At 44.4% G+C, this 13,229-nt stretch overlaps 1 protein-coding gene across 3 annotated transcripts in view; it reads right to left on the bottom strand.

Annotated features, from left to right (window-relative positions):
* TMEM237 (transmembrane protein 237) overlaps positions 1–13,229 on the bottom strand; it is a 110,326-nt gene that overhangs the window by 21,171 nt on the left and 75,926 nt on the right. For all 3 annotated transcript variants that reach the window (XM_069733584.1, XM_069733583.1, XM_069733582.1), the window contains 4 exons: positions 12,414–12,537; positions 12,142–12,333; positions 11,981–12,054; positions 11,068–11,161 (listed from right to left, as the gene is read on the bottom strand). In XM_069733584.1, coding sequence (XP_069589685.1) covers positions 11,068–11,161; positions 11,981–12,054; positions 12,142–12,333; positions 12,414–12,537 — 484 coding nt within the window. The remainder of the gene's footprint in view (positions 1–11,067; positions 11,162–11,980; positions 12,055–12,141; positions 12,334–12,413; positions 12,538–13,229) is intronic.

Below are 13,229 nucleotides of genomic sequence, written 5' to 3'. Positions count from 1 at the left end.
GAAGACGGTCATATGAAGAGGTAGCTTAAATTTGCTACAATATTGACATTCATAGTGGAAAAGCTGGACATTCCTTAAAAATAGATAAAAAGATAAGAAAATGGGTCAGGATGGCTGCAACAAGGCCTACAGTCAGCAACACTAAAGGAGCTGCAGGAATATCTGGCGAGTACTGGTTGGGTACTGCATGTGACAACAGTTTCCCATATCCTTGATACAGTGCCTTGCGAAAGTATTCGGCTCCCTGGAACTTTTCAACCTTTTCCCACATTTCATGCTTCAAACATAAAGATACCAATTGTAAATTTTTGGTGAAGAATCAACAAGTGGAATACAATTGTGAAGTTGAACAAAATTAATTGGTTATTTTAATTTTTGGTGGAAAATCAAAAACTGAAAAGTCGGGCGTGCAATATTATTCGGCCCCTTTAATTTAACACTTTGTTGCGCCACCTTTTGCTGCGATTACAGCTGCAAGTCCCTTGGGGTATGTCTCTATCAGTTTTGAACATCGAGAGACTGAAATTCTTGCCCATTCTTCCTTGGCAAACAGCTCGAGCTCAGTGAGGTTTGATGGAGACTGTTTGTGAACAGCAGTTTGCAGCTCTTTCCACAGATTCTCGATTGGATTGAGGTCTGGACTTTGACTTGGCCATTCTAACACCTGGATACGTTTATTTGTGAACCATTCCATTGTAGATTTTGCTTTATGTTTGGGATCATTGTCTTGTTGGAAGACAAATCTCCGTCCCAGTCTCAGGTCTTTTGCAGACTCAAACAGGTCTTCTTTAGGAATGTTCCTGTATTTGGCTCCATCCATCTTCCCATCAATTTTAACCATCTTCCCTGTTCCTGCTGAAGAAAAGCAGGCCCAAACCATGATGCTGCCACCACCATGTTTGACAGTGGTGATGGGGTGTTCAAGGTGATGAGCTGTGTTGCCTTTACGCCAAACATATCGTTTGGCATTATTGCCAAAAAGTTCGATTTTGGTTTCATCTGACCAGAGCACCTTCTTCTTGTTTGATGTGTCTCCCAGGTGGCTTGTTGCAAACTATAAACAACACTTTTTATGGATATCATTGAGAAATAGCTTTGTTCTTGCCACTCTTCCATAAAGGCCAGATTTGTGCAGTGTTTGACTGATTGATGTCCTATGGACAACCTGTCCCACCTCAGCTGTAGATCTCTGCAGTTCATCCAGAGTGATCATGGGCCTCTTGGCTGCATCTCTGATCAGTTTTCTCCTTGTTTGAGATAATAATAAGCCGGATTACGTACCGGTAATGCTCTTTTAATGAGTCCACGACAGCACCCCACATGAGAGAGAGGGATCCGCCCATAGGAACAGGAAACCTACAGAATAAAAGGAGGCGGTCCCCTCTCCTCCTCAGTTTAGTTTACAGAGTATAAAAAGGGAACCGCAAAAGTGTTAGTATTCATTCTTATTCAGTAACATAAAATTCTTAACCCTATACAACCATTACTTTTTGAACTTAAAGGAAAGAACTGCACAGAATTTAGGGAGGGTAATACATGGGTGCTGTCGTGGACTCATTAAAAGAGCATTACCGGTACGTAATCCGGCTTTTTACTCTTCGCCACGACAGCACCCCACATGAGAGATTTTCAGAGATTCATTATTTGGGTGGGATTACTGCACTAAGAACAGCTCTACCAAAGGTTAAATCAGAGGAAGCAGAAAGGTCAAGTCTGTAATGGTTGTAAAAGGTAGAAGGTGTGGACCAGGTTGCGGCCTTACATATCAGATGGATCGGTACATCCGCATGCTCCTCCCAAGAGGAAGCCATGGCCCGCGTGGAATGCGCCTTTATCCCCACTGGCGGGATTTCGCCCTTCGATGTGTAGGCCAGACAGATAGCCTCTCTGATCCATCGAGAAATGGTAGCCTTTGTAACCCCATGTCCTTTCTTGTGGCCCTGAAAGGAGACAAGCAGAGCCCTACTCTGCCTCCATGTCTGAGACCTTCCTATATACGTCAGGATGGCTCTTCTGACATCTAAGGTGTGCAACTTATGTTGTTCTGGGGTTACAGGTGTATTAAAAAAGGAAGGCAGAATTATTTCCTGAGATCTGTGATAGATGGATGCTACCTTAGGGAGTTATGAGGGATCAGGTTTTAGGACAATTCTATCCTGAAATACCATTAAGAAAGGCGGGTCCACCGACAGGGCCTGGATGTCACTAACCCTTCTAGCTGAGGTTAGGGCTACTAATAAGGCGACTTTGTATGTTAGGACCTTTAGAGGTATGGCATCTAGTGGCTCAAATGGGGAGTCAGTTAAGGCTTCCAAGACTAAATTCAAGTCCCACGGAGGTAGACGGGGAATATGGACCGGATTGGAACGTTCACAGGATTTAATAAATCTGGAGACCCATTTGTTAGCTGCTATGTTGTCTCCATACAGGGCTCCTAAAACTGAGACTTGAACCCTCAAGGTGTTTACTGATAGACCTAATTCTCTACCTTTTTGTAGGAACTCTAGAATAGGAACTACCGGAATTTGTTTAGTAAATGGTGTTGTATGAAAATTTAAGAATTTTTTTCCATACCCTACTGTATAATAGGGTGGTAGATTTTTTCCTACTTAACAACAAGGTGTTAACTAGTTGTTCTGAGAACCCTCTTGACTTTAATAACTGCCTTTCAAATTCCACGCCGTCAAGTGAAGACCTTTCACTTGCGGGTGGAAAAATGGGCCCTGAGACAGCAGTTCCTTGTGTAAAGGAAGGATCCATGGATCGCATAGAGACATGCTCTGGAGACACGAGAACCATGGTCTTTTTGGCCAGAAGGGCGCAATCAGGATTACTCTGGCTTGGTCCCTCATGATCTTCCTGATCACTAGAGGTATCAGAGACATTGGAGGAAAGGCGTACGCTAGCTTGAAGCTCCAAGGATGGTGAAGAGAGTCCAACATGTCTGGGTGATCCATGAGGTTCAGGGAAGCAAACCTTTTTACCTGTCTGTTGCCTCTTGTGGCGAACAGATCTATTTGGGGTACGCCCCATGCTTTTGTTATCATCCTGAATATGTCCCTGTTTAAAGACCATTCTCCTTGGCGTAGCTTGTTTCGACTGAGGCAGTCTGCCTTGGTGTTTTCTGCCCCTTTGATGTGCAGGGCTGTTAAGGATGGAAGATGAAATTCTGCCAACTGGAAGATGTTTGCTGCTACGTTCATCAGGGTTCCTGATCGCGTACCTCCTTGACGGTTTATGTACGCCACTGTGGTGGAATTGTCCGAAAGAACTCTCACATGCGTTCCCTGAACCTGTGGAAGAAAATGACTTAGGGCATATTCTACCGCTTTTAATTCTTTCCAATTTGAAGAACACATTAACTCTGTCTGATTCCAAGTGTTTTGGACCAGACTATCCTTCATATGTGCGCCCCAACCCACAGGGCTGGCGTCAGTGATAATTGTTTTAGAGGGATTTATCATCCATGGTACCCCTCTTGAAAGGTGATCCATGTCTAACCACCAGTTTAGGGATTCAATCACGTCTCTGGAAAGAGTAATTTTACTCTCTAGATGTCGCACCTTCCCCTGGATTGACAATATTTCATACTGCAATTGACGGGTATGATATTGAGCCCACGGCACCGCTGGTATACATGAGGATAACGATCCTAGCAAGGACATAGCCTTCCTCAGGGTCATGTAGGGTTTTGATATTGCCTCTGACACCTTTGATTGTATAATTATTCTCTTTGAATGCGGGAGGAAACTTTTCTGACTTACTGAATCTAGTTGAATTCCTAGAAATATCTGGATGGTGTCTGGATTCAGCCTGGATTTTTCGTAATTCACGATCCAACCTAATTCCTGCAGGGATGAGATCGCATTAGATAATCGCATTTCACATTGGGTTATGGAATTTCCTATAACCAGAAAATCATCCAGGTAAGGTATTATGAGAGTGTTCTACTGGCGTAAGTGAGCCATCACTTCTAGGATCACCTTTGTAAAGATGCGGGGAGCCATAGAAAGCCCAAAGGGCATTGCTACATACTGAAAGTGACGAACCTGTCCTGCCATGATGACTGCTACCCTTAGGTACTGCTGGTGTTCGGCATGTATGGGAAGATGATAGTAGGCATCTTTTAGGTCTATTCCGGCCATGACACACCTAGGGAACAAAAGCTTGATGGCAGAACTAATGGATTCCATTTTGAAAGTATGGTTACGCAAGAAGGAATTTAATTTCTTTAAATTTATGATGGTTCTGAATGAACCATCTGGCTTACTGATCAAAAACAAAGGGGAATAGAACCCCTTTCCTTCTTGATCTTGGGGAACCTCTATCAAGACTTTTTTAGATAGAAGAGATAGGATTTCTGTTTCTAGAGCTTCTTGTTGTTCCCGACATTTTGGCGATGTTACAATAAAAGAATCCCAAGGGATTCTATTAAACTCTAATTTTAATCCGTATTTAATAATATCTAGAATCCAACGGCTAGTTGTTATTTGTTCCCATCTGGAAAGGAAGAATTTCAATCTACCGCCTACTTTATAACTAGCGGTATCTGCCACGTTTTGAATTATAGGATCCGCTAAACAGAGCACCTCTTTGTTTAGGGTCCTTTGTCTCCCAACGATCCCTTTGCTCAGTAGGTCTGTTCCTGGTAAAGGGTCGTCTTCTGAAGGCTCTCCTGTAAGACGGAAGATACTGGTTAGGGAAACCCTTCTTCCGCTCTCCCGCTTTATTTAGGAGTTCATCTAGTGTCTTCCCGAACAGGAACTCACCCTGGCAGGGGATCGCACAAAGTTTTGCTTTGGCCTGTGCGTCCCCTTTCCAGTTCTTTAACCAGAGTGCTCGCCGGGCTGTGTTTACTAGGCCGGCTGACCTGGCTGCTAGGCGTAGTGAATCCACCGAGGCATCGACTAAGAATGCTACTGCCTCTTTCATTAGAGGGATTTTCGATAAGATTGTACTTCTTGAAGATCCACCTCTAATCTGCTCCTCCAGCTGCTCCGTCCATACTAGCAGTGATCTTGCCGTGCAGGTACCAGAAATAGCTGGCCTGAACGCCCCCGTGTTAGTCTCCCAGGATCTCTTAAGTAAGGCCTCTGCTTTACGATCTAATGGGTCAGTTAGAGAACCCGAGTCTTCCACAGGCAAGACCGATTGCTTGGAAGTTGAGGCTACTGCGGCGTCAACTTTTGGTATTTTTGACCAGGAATTTAGCTCTTCATCGCTAAAGGGATAGCGTCTTTTAGCTGATGATGGCAAGAAACCCCTTGTATGTTGTTTTTCCCACTCTTTTTTAACAAGTTCTTTAATTGTGGGTATAACGGGGAAGGATCTACGCTTTTTTTTGTCCTAACCCCGCAAACATAATGTCCTGAGCCGACTTCTTCCCTTTCTCGTCTGGACACCCCATCGTATTTCTAACAGCTTTTACTAAATTGTCAACGCTGCTACTGGGCAGACACAGTCCCCCTTCATTTTCGGATGAACTCGGCTGAGTTTCATCTCCCTCTGAGGATCTATGTTCTGACTCCGAGCTTGCTGGAGATTGGGACATGCTTGGCTGGCGGGTACTGGTGCTACCTGCATGCGCCAAACCCTGCATCTCTTCGCGGATAATGGCTCTAACGTCAGATGGAGTCATTACATTTTCTTGACGTAAGATCAGTATAATGCATTCTGAGCATAGCCTTTTTGTATACGAGTCCGGGAGGGGTTGCAAACATAAAGCACATTCTCTGTGTTTGGTCTTATGTGTCCTTTTCTTAATCTAGAGGGGATATAGGAGGAGCATATATCAGCATATGGGAAGAGACTTTTTTAAAACCACTCACCCAGTGAAGCTGTCAGGTACCGGTTCTGGAGGCGGATTCTTTAATAAAGGATCCTTTTGTTTGGTGGCAGATCTTTTCTCCTGGGATCGCTTCTCCCCACTTTTAGTGCTGCTTCTGGCGCTTTCCTCCTTACTAGGAGAGCGCTCTGTCACAGCAAGGTGCGTTTCGTCGGCCGGTGAAGCCATACTCACATCCACACACCGGCCGACGCTAGCGCTGCACTTTTGAAAGTGGCGCCGAATCTCCTGCCTCCCCGGACCCAACCCGGAAGTGCTCCGGCGACTTCCGGGTTAGACGCGCCGCTCCTTCTCACCATGCGGCGGCTGCTGATAAAAAGCCGGCCGCTGAGCGCGCGCATCCTCATGGAGCCGGGCGGACCAGCGGCACCGACCCCGGACCATGGCCATCCATCAGACAAGGGGGGAGGCTGCAAACAGTGGCTCCCCCGATGCTGCTTCTGGAACCGCAGCCCCTGCCGTTCCTCCAGAGACTGACGCAGGCGGGTGCATGGCCCAGGGATCCTCTTCATCTGTAGGTAAGCCGGGTCCCTGTAGGAACAGGAAACCTAAACTGAGGAGGAGAGGGGACCGCCTCCTTTTATTCTGTAGGATTCCTGTTCCTATGGGCGGATCCCTCTCTCTCATGTGGGGTGCTGTCGTGGCGAAGAGTAAAAATAATCTTTATTTTTATATAGCGCTAACATATTCTGCAGCGCTTTACAGTTTTGCACACATTATCATCACTGTCCCCGATGGGGCTCACGATCTAAAATCCCTATCAGTATGTCTTTGGAATGTGGGAGGAAACCGGAGTGCCCGGAGCAAACCCACTGTTGTGAATTCTGTGGCAGAGTTCACTCCTGTGGTCACAAGTGGTACTTCGGCTGATTCTCTCTGGGAGCTTCCGTTTGTGGAGGAAAGTGGTACTGCAGCTTCTGAGTTTCCTCCCTCAGGTGATCTGGTGAGGTCGTTAGCTGCTTCTCTACTTAACTCCACCTGATGCTTTGATCCATGCTTCATGTCAATGTTCCAGTGTTGGGCTTGTGTTTCTCTGGATCATTCCTGTGGCCTGCTGCTCTGCATAGCTAAGTGCTTCTTTGCTATTTGTTGCTATTTTTTCTGTCCAGCTTGTCTATTTGTTTTGCTGGAAGCTCTGGGACGCAAAGGGTGTACCTCCGTGCCGTTAGTTCGGTACGGAGGGTCTTTTTGCCCCCTTTGCGTGGTTTTCTTTAGGGTTTTGTGTAGACCGCAAAGTTATCTTTCCTATCCTCGTTCTGTCTAGAATATCGGGCCTCACTTTGCTGAATCTATTTCATCCCTATGTTTGTCTTTTCATCTTACTCACAGTCATATGTGGGGGGCTGCCTTTTCCTTTGGGGTATTTCTCTGAGGTAAGGTAGGCTTATTTTTCTATCTTCAGGCTAGTTAGTTTCTCAGGCTGTGCCGAGTTGCATAGGGAGCGTTAGGCGCAATCCACAGCTGCCTCTAGTTGTGTTTGGAGAGGATTAGGGATTGCGGTTTACAGAGTTTCCACGTCTCAGAGCTCGTTCTATTATTTTTGGGTTATTGTCAGATCACTGTATGTGCTCTGATCGCTATGTACATTGTGTTACTGAATTGTCTATCACAACAACCCACGCAAACACGCAGATGTTGTCCTGGGTGGGATTAGAACCCAGGACCCCAGCACTGCAAGGCTGCAGTGCTAACCACTGTGGCACCATGCTGCCCCTATAAAAGTTTAGAGGGACGGCCGGGTCTTGGTAGATTTGCAGTGGTATGATGCTCCTTCTATTTCAATATGATCGCTTTCACAGTGCTCCTTGGGATGTTTAAAGTTTGGGAAATCATTTTGTATCTAAATCCGGCTTTAAACTTCTCCACGACATTATCACGGACCTGCCTGTTGTGTTCCTTGGTCTTCATGATGCTCTCTGTGAGTCAAACAGAACCCTGAGGCTATCACAGAACAGGTGCATTTATACGGAGACTTGATTACACACAGGTGGATTATATTTATCATCATTGGGCATTTAGGACAACATTGGATCATTCAGAGATCCACAATGAACTTCTGGAGTGACTTTGCAGTACTGAAAGTAAAGGGGCCGAATAATATTGCATGCCCCATTTTTCAGTTTTTGAATTTCCACAAAAATTTAAAATAACCAATAAATTTCGTTCAACTTCACAATTGTGTTCCACTCGTTGATTCTTCACCAAAAATTTACATTTGGTATCTTTATGTTTGAAGCATGATATGTGGGAAAAGGTTGAAAAGTTCCAGGGAGCCGAATACTTTCACAAGGCACTGTATGTCTGGCCTGTGGAGTAGGATGGCAAGATGGAAGCATCTTTACTTACAAAGAAAAAGATCCAAGCCCAGCTATGTTTTGCCAAATAATGACCCAAAGAAGAGGGAAGTACGAAAAACCTTTATTAAGCCTCTGGTAAAATGCTAAAATTGAATTTCACCTTTCAGCACAACAATCCAATTGAAAATCTGTGGTTGACCTAAAGATGGCGCCGCACACAGGAGATGCCATTGAAGTCTAACAGATTTGGAGCGCTACTGCATGGAAGAGTGGGCAAATAATGCCAATTCTAGATGTGCTGTGCTCAGAGACTCCTACCCCTAGAGTCTGAATGCGGTCACTAATTCAAACGGTCCTTCAAGAAACGATGTGTAAGGCTATGTTCCCACAATGAGAATTCCTGCAACTATTATTCAAATGAGCTTGCTTGTGTTTTTTATTGCGTTTTTGTGCGCTTTTTATTGCATTTTTTACACTACGTTTTTTGTCTTCTTTTGGTGTGTCACACTTTAAATAAAACCATTTTATTTTTTTACACTTCCAGGTATTTGTCTTTGACAACTTTATGGACATACTTTTTTTATGTGAATTACATGCGCTTTTGATGAGTTTCTGCTGTGGAAACACACTTAAAACATATGTGCGTTTTTACCTGTGAAATTTCCGCATCTGATGCAAGTTTATGGAGAAATTCTGCACAGAAAACTCAGTGTACCTCGCAAGAGAAACTGACATACTGCAAATTTAAAACACGTGTGGCAGGGCAAGTTACGCTGCATTAGAAAGAAGTGGGCACCAGATTTCTATAAATCCCATCCACTTTGCTAGAACTGTAAGATGCTGAGTTTTTGACGCAGCAAAAATACACAGTCAAAAACGCAACAAAAGCTCATTGTGGGAACGTAGCCTAGGGGTGTGCATAATTATCCAACCATATACAGTATATACTCGAGTATAAGCCGACCCGAGTATAAGCCGACCCCCCTAATTTTGCCACAAAAAACTGGGAAAACTTATTGACTCGAGTATAAGCCTAGGGTGGAAAATGCAGCAGCTACCGGTGAATTTCAAAAATAAAAATAGATGCTCCATACTGTTCATTATGGCCCCATAGCTGTGCCATATAGTGCTCTGCACCGTTCATTATTTCCCCATAGATGTACCATAGAAAGCTGTGCCATATAGTGCTCTGCACCGTTCATTATTGCCCCATAGCTGCCATATAGTGCTCTGCGCCGTTCATTATTGCCCCATAGCTGTGCCATATAGTGCTCTGCACCGTTCATTATTTCCCCATAGATGTACCATAGAAAGCTGTGCCATATAGTGCTCTGCACCGTTCATTATTGCCCCATAGCTGCCATATAGTGCTCTGCGCCGTTCATTATTGCCCCATAGCTGTGCCATATAGTGCTCTGCACCGTTCATTATTTCCCCATAGATGTACCATAGAAAGCTGTGCCATATAGTGCTCTGCACCGTTCATTATTGCCCCATAGCTGCCATATAGTGCTCTGCGCCGTTCATTATTGTCCCATAGCTGTGCCATATAGTGCTCTGCACCGTTCATTATTGCCCCATAGCTGCCATATAGTGCTCTGCGCCGTTCATTATTGCCCCATAGCTGTGCCATATAGTGCTCTGCACCGTTCATTATTTCCCCATAGATGTACCATAGAAAGCTGTGCCATATAGTGCTCTGCACCGTTCATTATTGCCCCATAGCTGCCATATAGTGCTCTGCGCCGTTCATTATTGTCCCATAGCTGTGCCATATAGTGCTCTGCACCGTTCATTATTGCCCCATAGCTGCCATATAGTGCTCTGCGCCGTTCATTATTGCCCCATAGCTGTGCCATATAGTGCTCTGCACCGTTCATTATAGTCCCATCGCTGTGCCCCATATAGTGCTCTGCACCATTCATTGTTGCCCCATAACTGTGCCATATAGTGCTCTGCACCGTTCATTCTTGCCCCATAGCTGTGCCATATAGTGCTCTGCACCGTTCATTATTGCCCCATAGCTGTGCCATATAGTGCTCTGCACCGTTCATTATTGTCCCATAGCTGTGCCATATAGTGCTCTGCACAGTTCATTGTTGCCCCATAGCTGTGCCATATAGTGCTCTGCACCGTTCATTATTGTCCCATAGCTGTGCCATATAAAGCTGTGCCATTGCTGCTGCAATAAAAAAAAAAAATGCCATACTCACCTTTCTTGCTTGCAGCTCCCGGCGTCCGGTCCCGGCGTCTCTCCGCACTGACTGTTCAGACAGAGGGCGGCGCGCACACTATATGTGTCATCGCGCCCTCTGATCTGAACAGTCAGAGCAAGAGGACGCGGAGACAGAGCGGCGCCCGGCGACAGGTGAATATTACATACTTACCTGCTCCCGGCGTCCCGCTCCCTCTGCCTGTCACACGGTCTTCGGTGCCGCAGCCTCTTCCTCTATCAGCGGTCATCGGCATCACTGATTAGAGAAATGAATATGCGGCTCCACCGCTGAACAGGGGAAGAGCTGCAGCACCGAAGACCGTGTGACGGGCAGAGGGAGCGTCAGGATCGCCGGGACTATGAGTATGCCTCAGCGCCCTCTCCCCCTCACCCGCCGACCCTGCCGCCCACCGTGACTCGAGTATAAGCCGAGAGGGGCACTTTCAGCCCAAAATTTTGGGCTGAAAATCTCGGCTTATACTCGAGTATATACGGTAATTAGTTCTCAAAATATTTGAGTTTATTTTTGTACAGATTATGGGATAAATTAAAGGAGGAAAAAGTGCTCAAATTATTCTTTTTGGTATGATTGTTTTACATTACAAAAAAATGGCATTTTAATAGGGGTGTGTATTTATATTCACTGTATATCCATATAACTCATGGTGATTACCAAGGTTTTAAAGTTATCTTTGAGAATAAGATCTTACCACAAGCTGCCATTCTGGGTTGGAGGTGTGTAGAAGTTTATCCTGTCACTTGTCATTTGCTGACTCAGTGCAAGAAAAAGAGCCACAAAATACACTGAAAATAGAGAAGTTTTTATTTTTTGGTAAAACCACAAGCGCAATCATGACCATATTAACTTACTGCATATATGAATGGTTTATTATTCTGGTATAAAGTTCTTGATTTATACAGGACTACTATAGAGATGATCCAGATATGCACATAGCTTCTTCAGAGAAAGAATACTAGAACTCTAGCACCACCGAATCCTAAAAGTAAGAGCCTTGCCACATTACATAAGATATGAAGTCAAACCAGAAACTTCATTTGCAGACACATGTTTTGGGGAGTCTGCCCCTCATCAGTGAAAATGCAGGAGATCTGATTTGCCTAGGTGAGATGTCTTTGATAGGGGGTCTCAGGGAAACTTAAAAGGTCGCTGTTGAATTTTAGGATTGCTTCATGCTATAGAGTTCAAGTCCTCATCCTCTCTGAAGATGCTATTTACATATTTAAACTCCCAGGAGGAGCAATGCATGGCCTATAAGTCTCCTTACGCCAACTTAATGCTTCCCACAAGGAGAAATGATCCCTCTAAGCCTAAGACGATAAAGGAAACTACTGGAAAATACTGCTCATATCTGCCAATTCTAAAGAACTTAGCGAGAGAGTATGACTGCAGGATAATACTACACTGTGTACAGTCTGTGATCATGGAAATACATAGGTCTACGTATGAGCTGTATACCTAAAACACTAGGGTGTGAGTAATATCTAAAGCTAAACTCAAAATTGATGACTGTGGCTGCTTTATACCTTGATCAGAGAAGGAATAACTCACGTTTTCTTCGGAATGCACTATAGTAAACTACTACTAGAGAGCTTTGTACTTACAGAAGGAGGCCAGAGCAGATGGGTCCAGTGTAACGAGACCACGGACTGCATTTGACACACTGGCCAGGTCAATCCTAGTAACAAGGAAAACTGTTGAAGTATTTGCACTGTGGAATAAATGCAAGCGACAGTAGCTGGGAATGATCTATTCTCTAAAATACCTGTCAAAAGCAGAAACTGTGCTGACAGCCAGCAGGAAATACAGAAAGCACTGGGACGGATAAGCCAAGCCTTTGTAGATCTCAAGTAGCTGGGGAAGAGACGTTAACTGGCTGCCAGAAAGAACATATATAACCACAATGTTCCACACGGTGTATCCGGACAGGAATCCACTGCAGAACAGCCCAATCACCCTGAAAAGTAAAAAGAGGATTGGAGAGTAAATGGCGGCGCCACTGGAATATCCCCTAGACACATACTGGCGGGTGAGCACCTGAAGCTGCGATGCACAGTGAGCGATACATCCATACTGCCCCACGCAGGCTTGATGTCCAGGAAATCATCCACATGTTCTGTGGTTCTGATGATCTCAGAACGATCCGCAGCCTGAAATTTTCCTGGAATGTAAAACAAATGACAGTACGGGAAGATGTTTGAATCACTATTACTGTAAAAAAAAAAAAAAAAAAAAACGGAAACTTTTCAATATGATTACAGCACTGCCACATTTAGATATTTTTCTATTTTTCTTGTATATATACTTTTTTGCCTGAACAAAAGACATTTATTTTTGTGAGGGCTTGTTTTTTTCCCCTAATGTGACATTTTCTTCGCTCCTTACTTAATTTTTTTTTTTTTTTTTTTGGGGGGGGGGGGGGGGAAGAGGGAGTATGATGGCAAACACAGCAATTCTGGCATATGATTTGTACTTATTTACGGTATTAACCATATGGGTTAAATAACATTATATTTTCAAAAATCAACACTTTTTATAGGTACAGAGGGTTCAGATTTGCTTATTTTTTCAGAATGGAAAAAGGGTGGCGATTTGAAAATGTAGGTGTTTCTTTTTCTATTACCGGTAACTATTTTTCACATTTTTATAGTTGCCCTTTATTAGCTCAATCTGCTATTGGTTTAGCACTTGTACAATACACTTTAGTAAATTGATAATAAACTGCAATATTAATCAGAGGCATCTAGGTGGTTAACAGCAGCAGTCAGTTCTAGCTATGAATCTCCTATTTGAGGTTGGTGCCGGCTGAATAACACCTGGCACCTGCCCTATATGGAGCGGGCTCGGCTCCTG

The sequence above is a fragment of the Ranitomeya imitator genome, chromosome 7, assembly GCF_032444005.1.
Source record: "Ranitomeya imitator isolate aRanImi1 chromosome 7, aRanImi1.pri, whole genome shotgun sequence".
In the NCBI taxonomy this organism is placed as follows: Eukaryota; Metazoa; Chordata; class Amphibia; order Anura; family Dendrobatidae; genus Ranitomeya; species Ranitomeya imitator.
The sequence above is the reverse complement of the archived record's forward strand: the minus strand, read 5'-3'. Positions and strand labels throughout refer to the sequence as shown.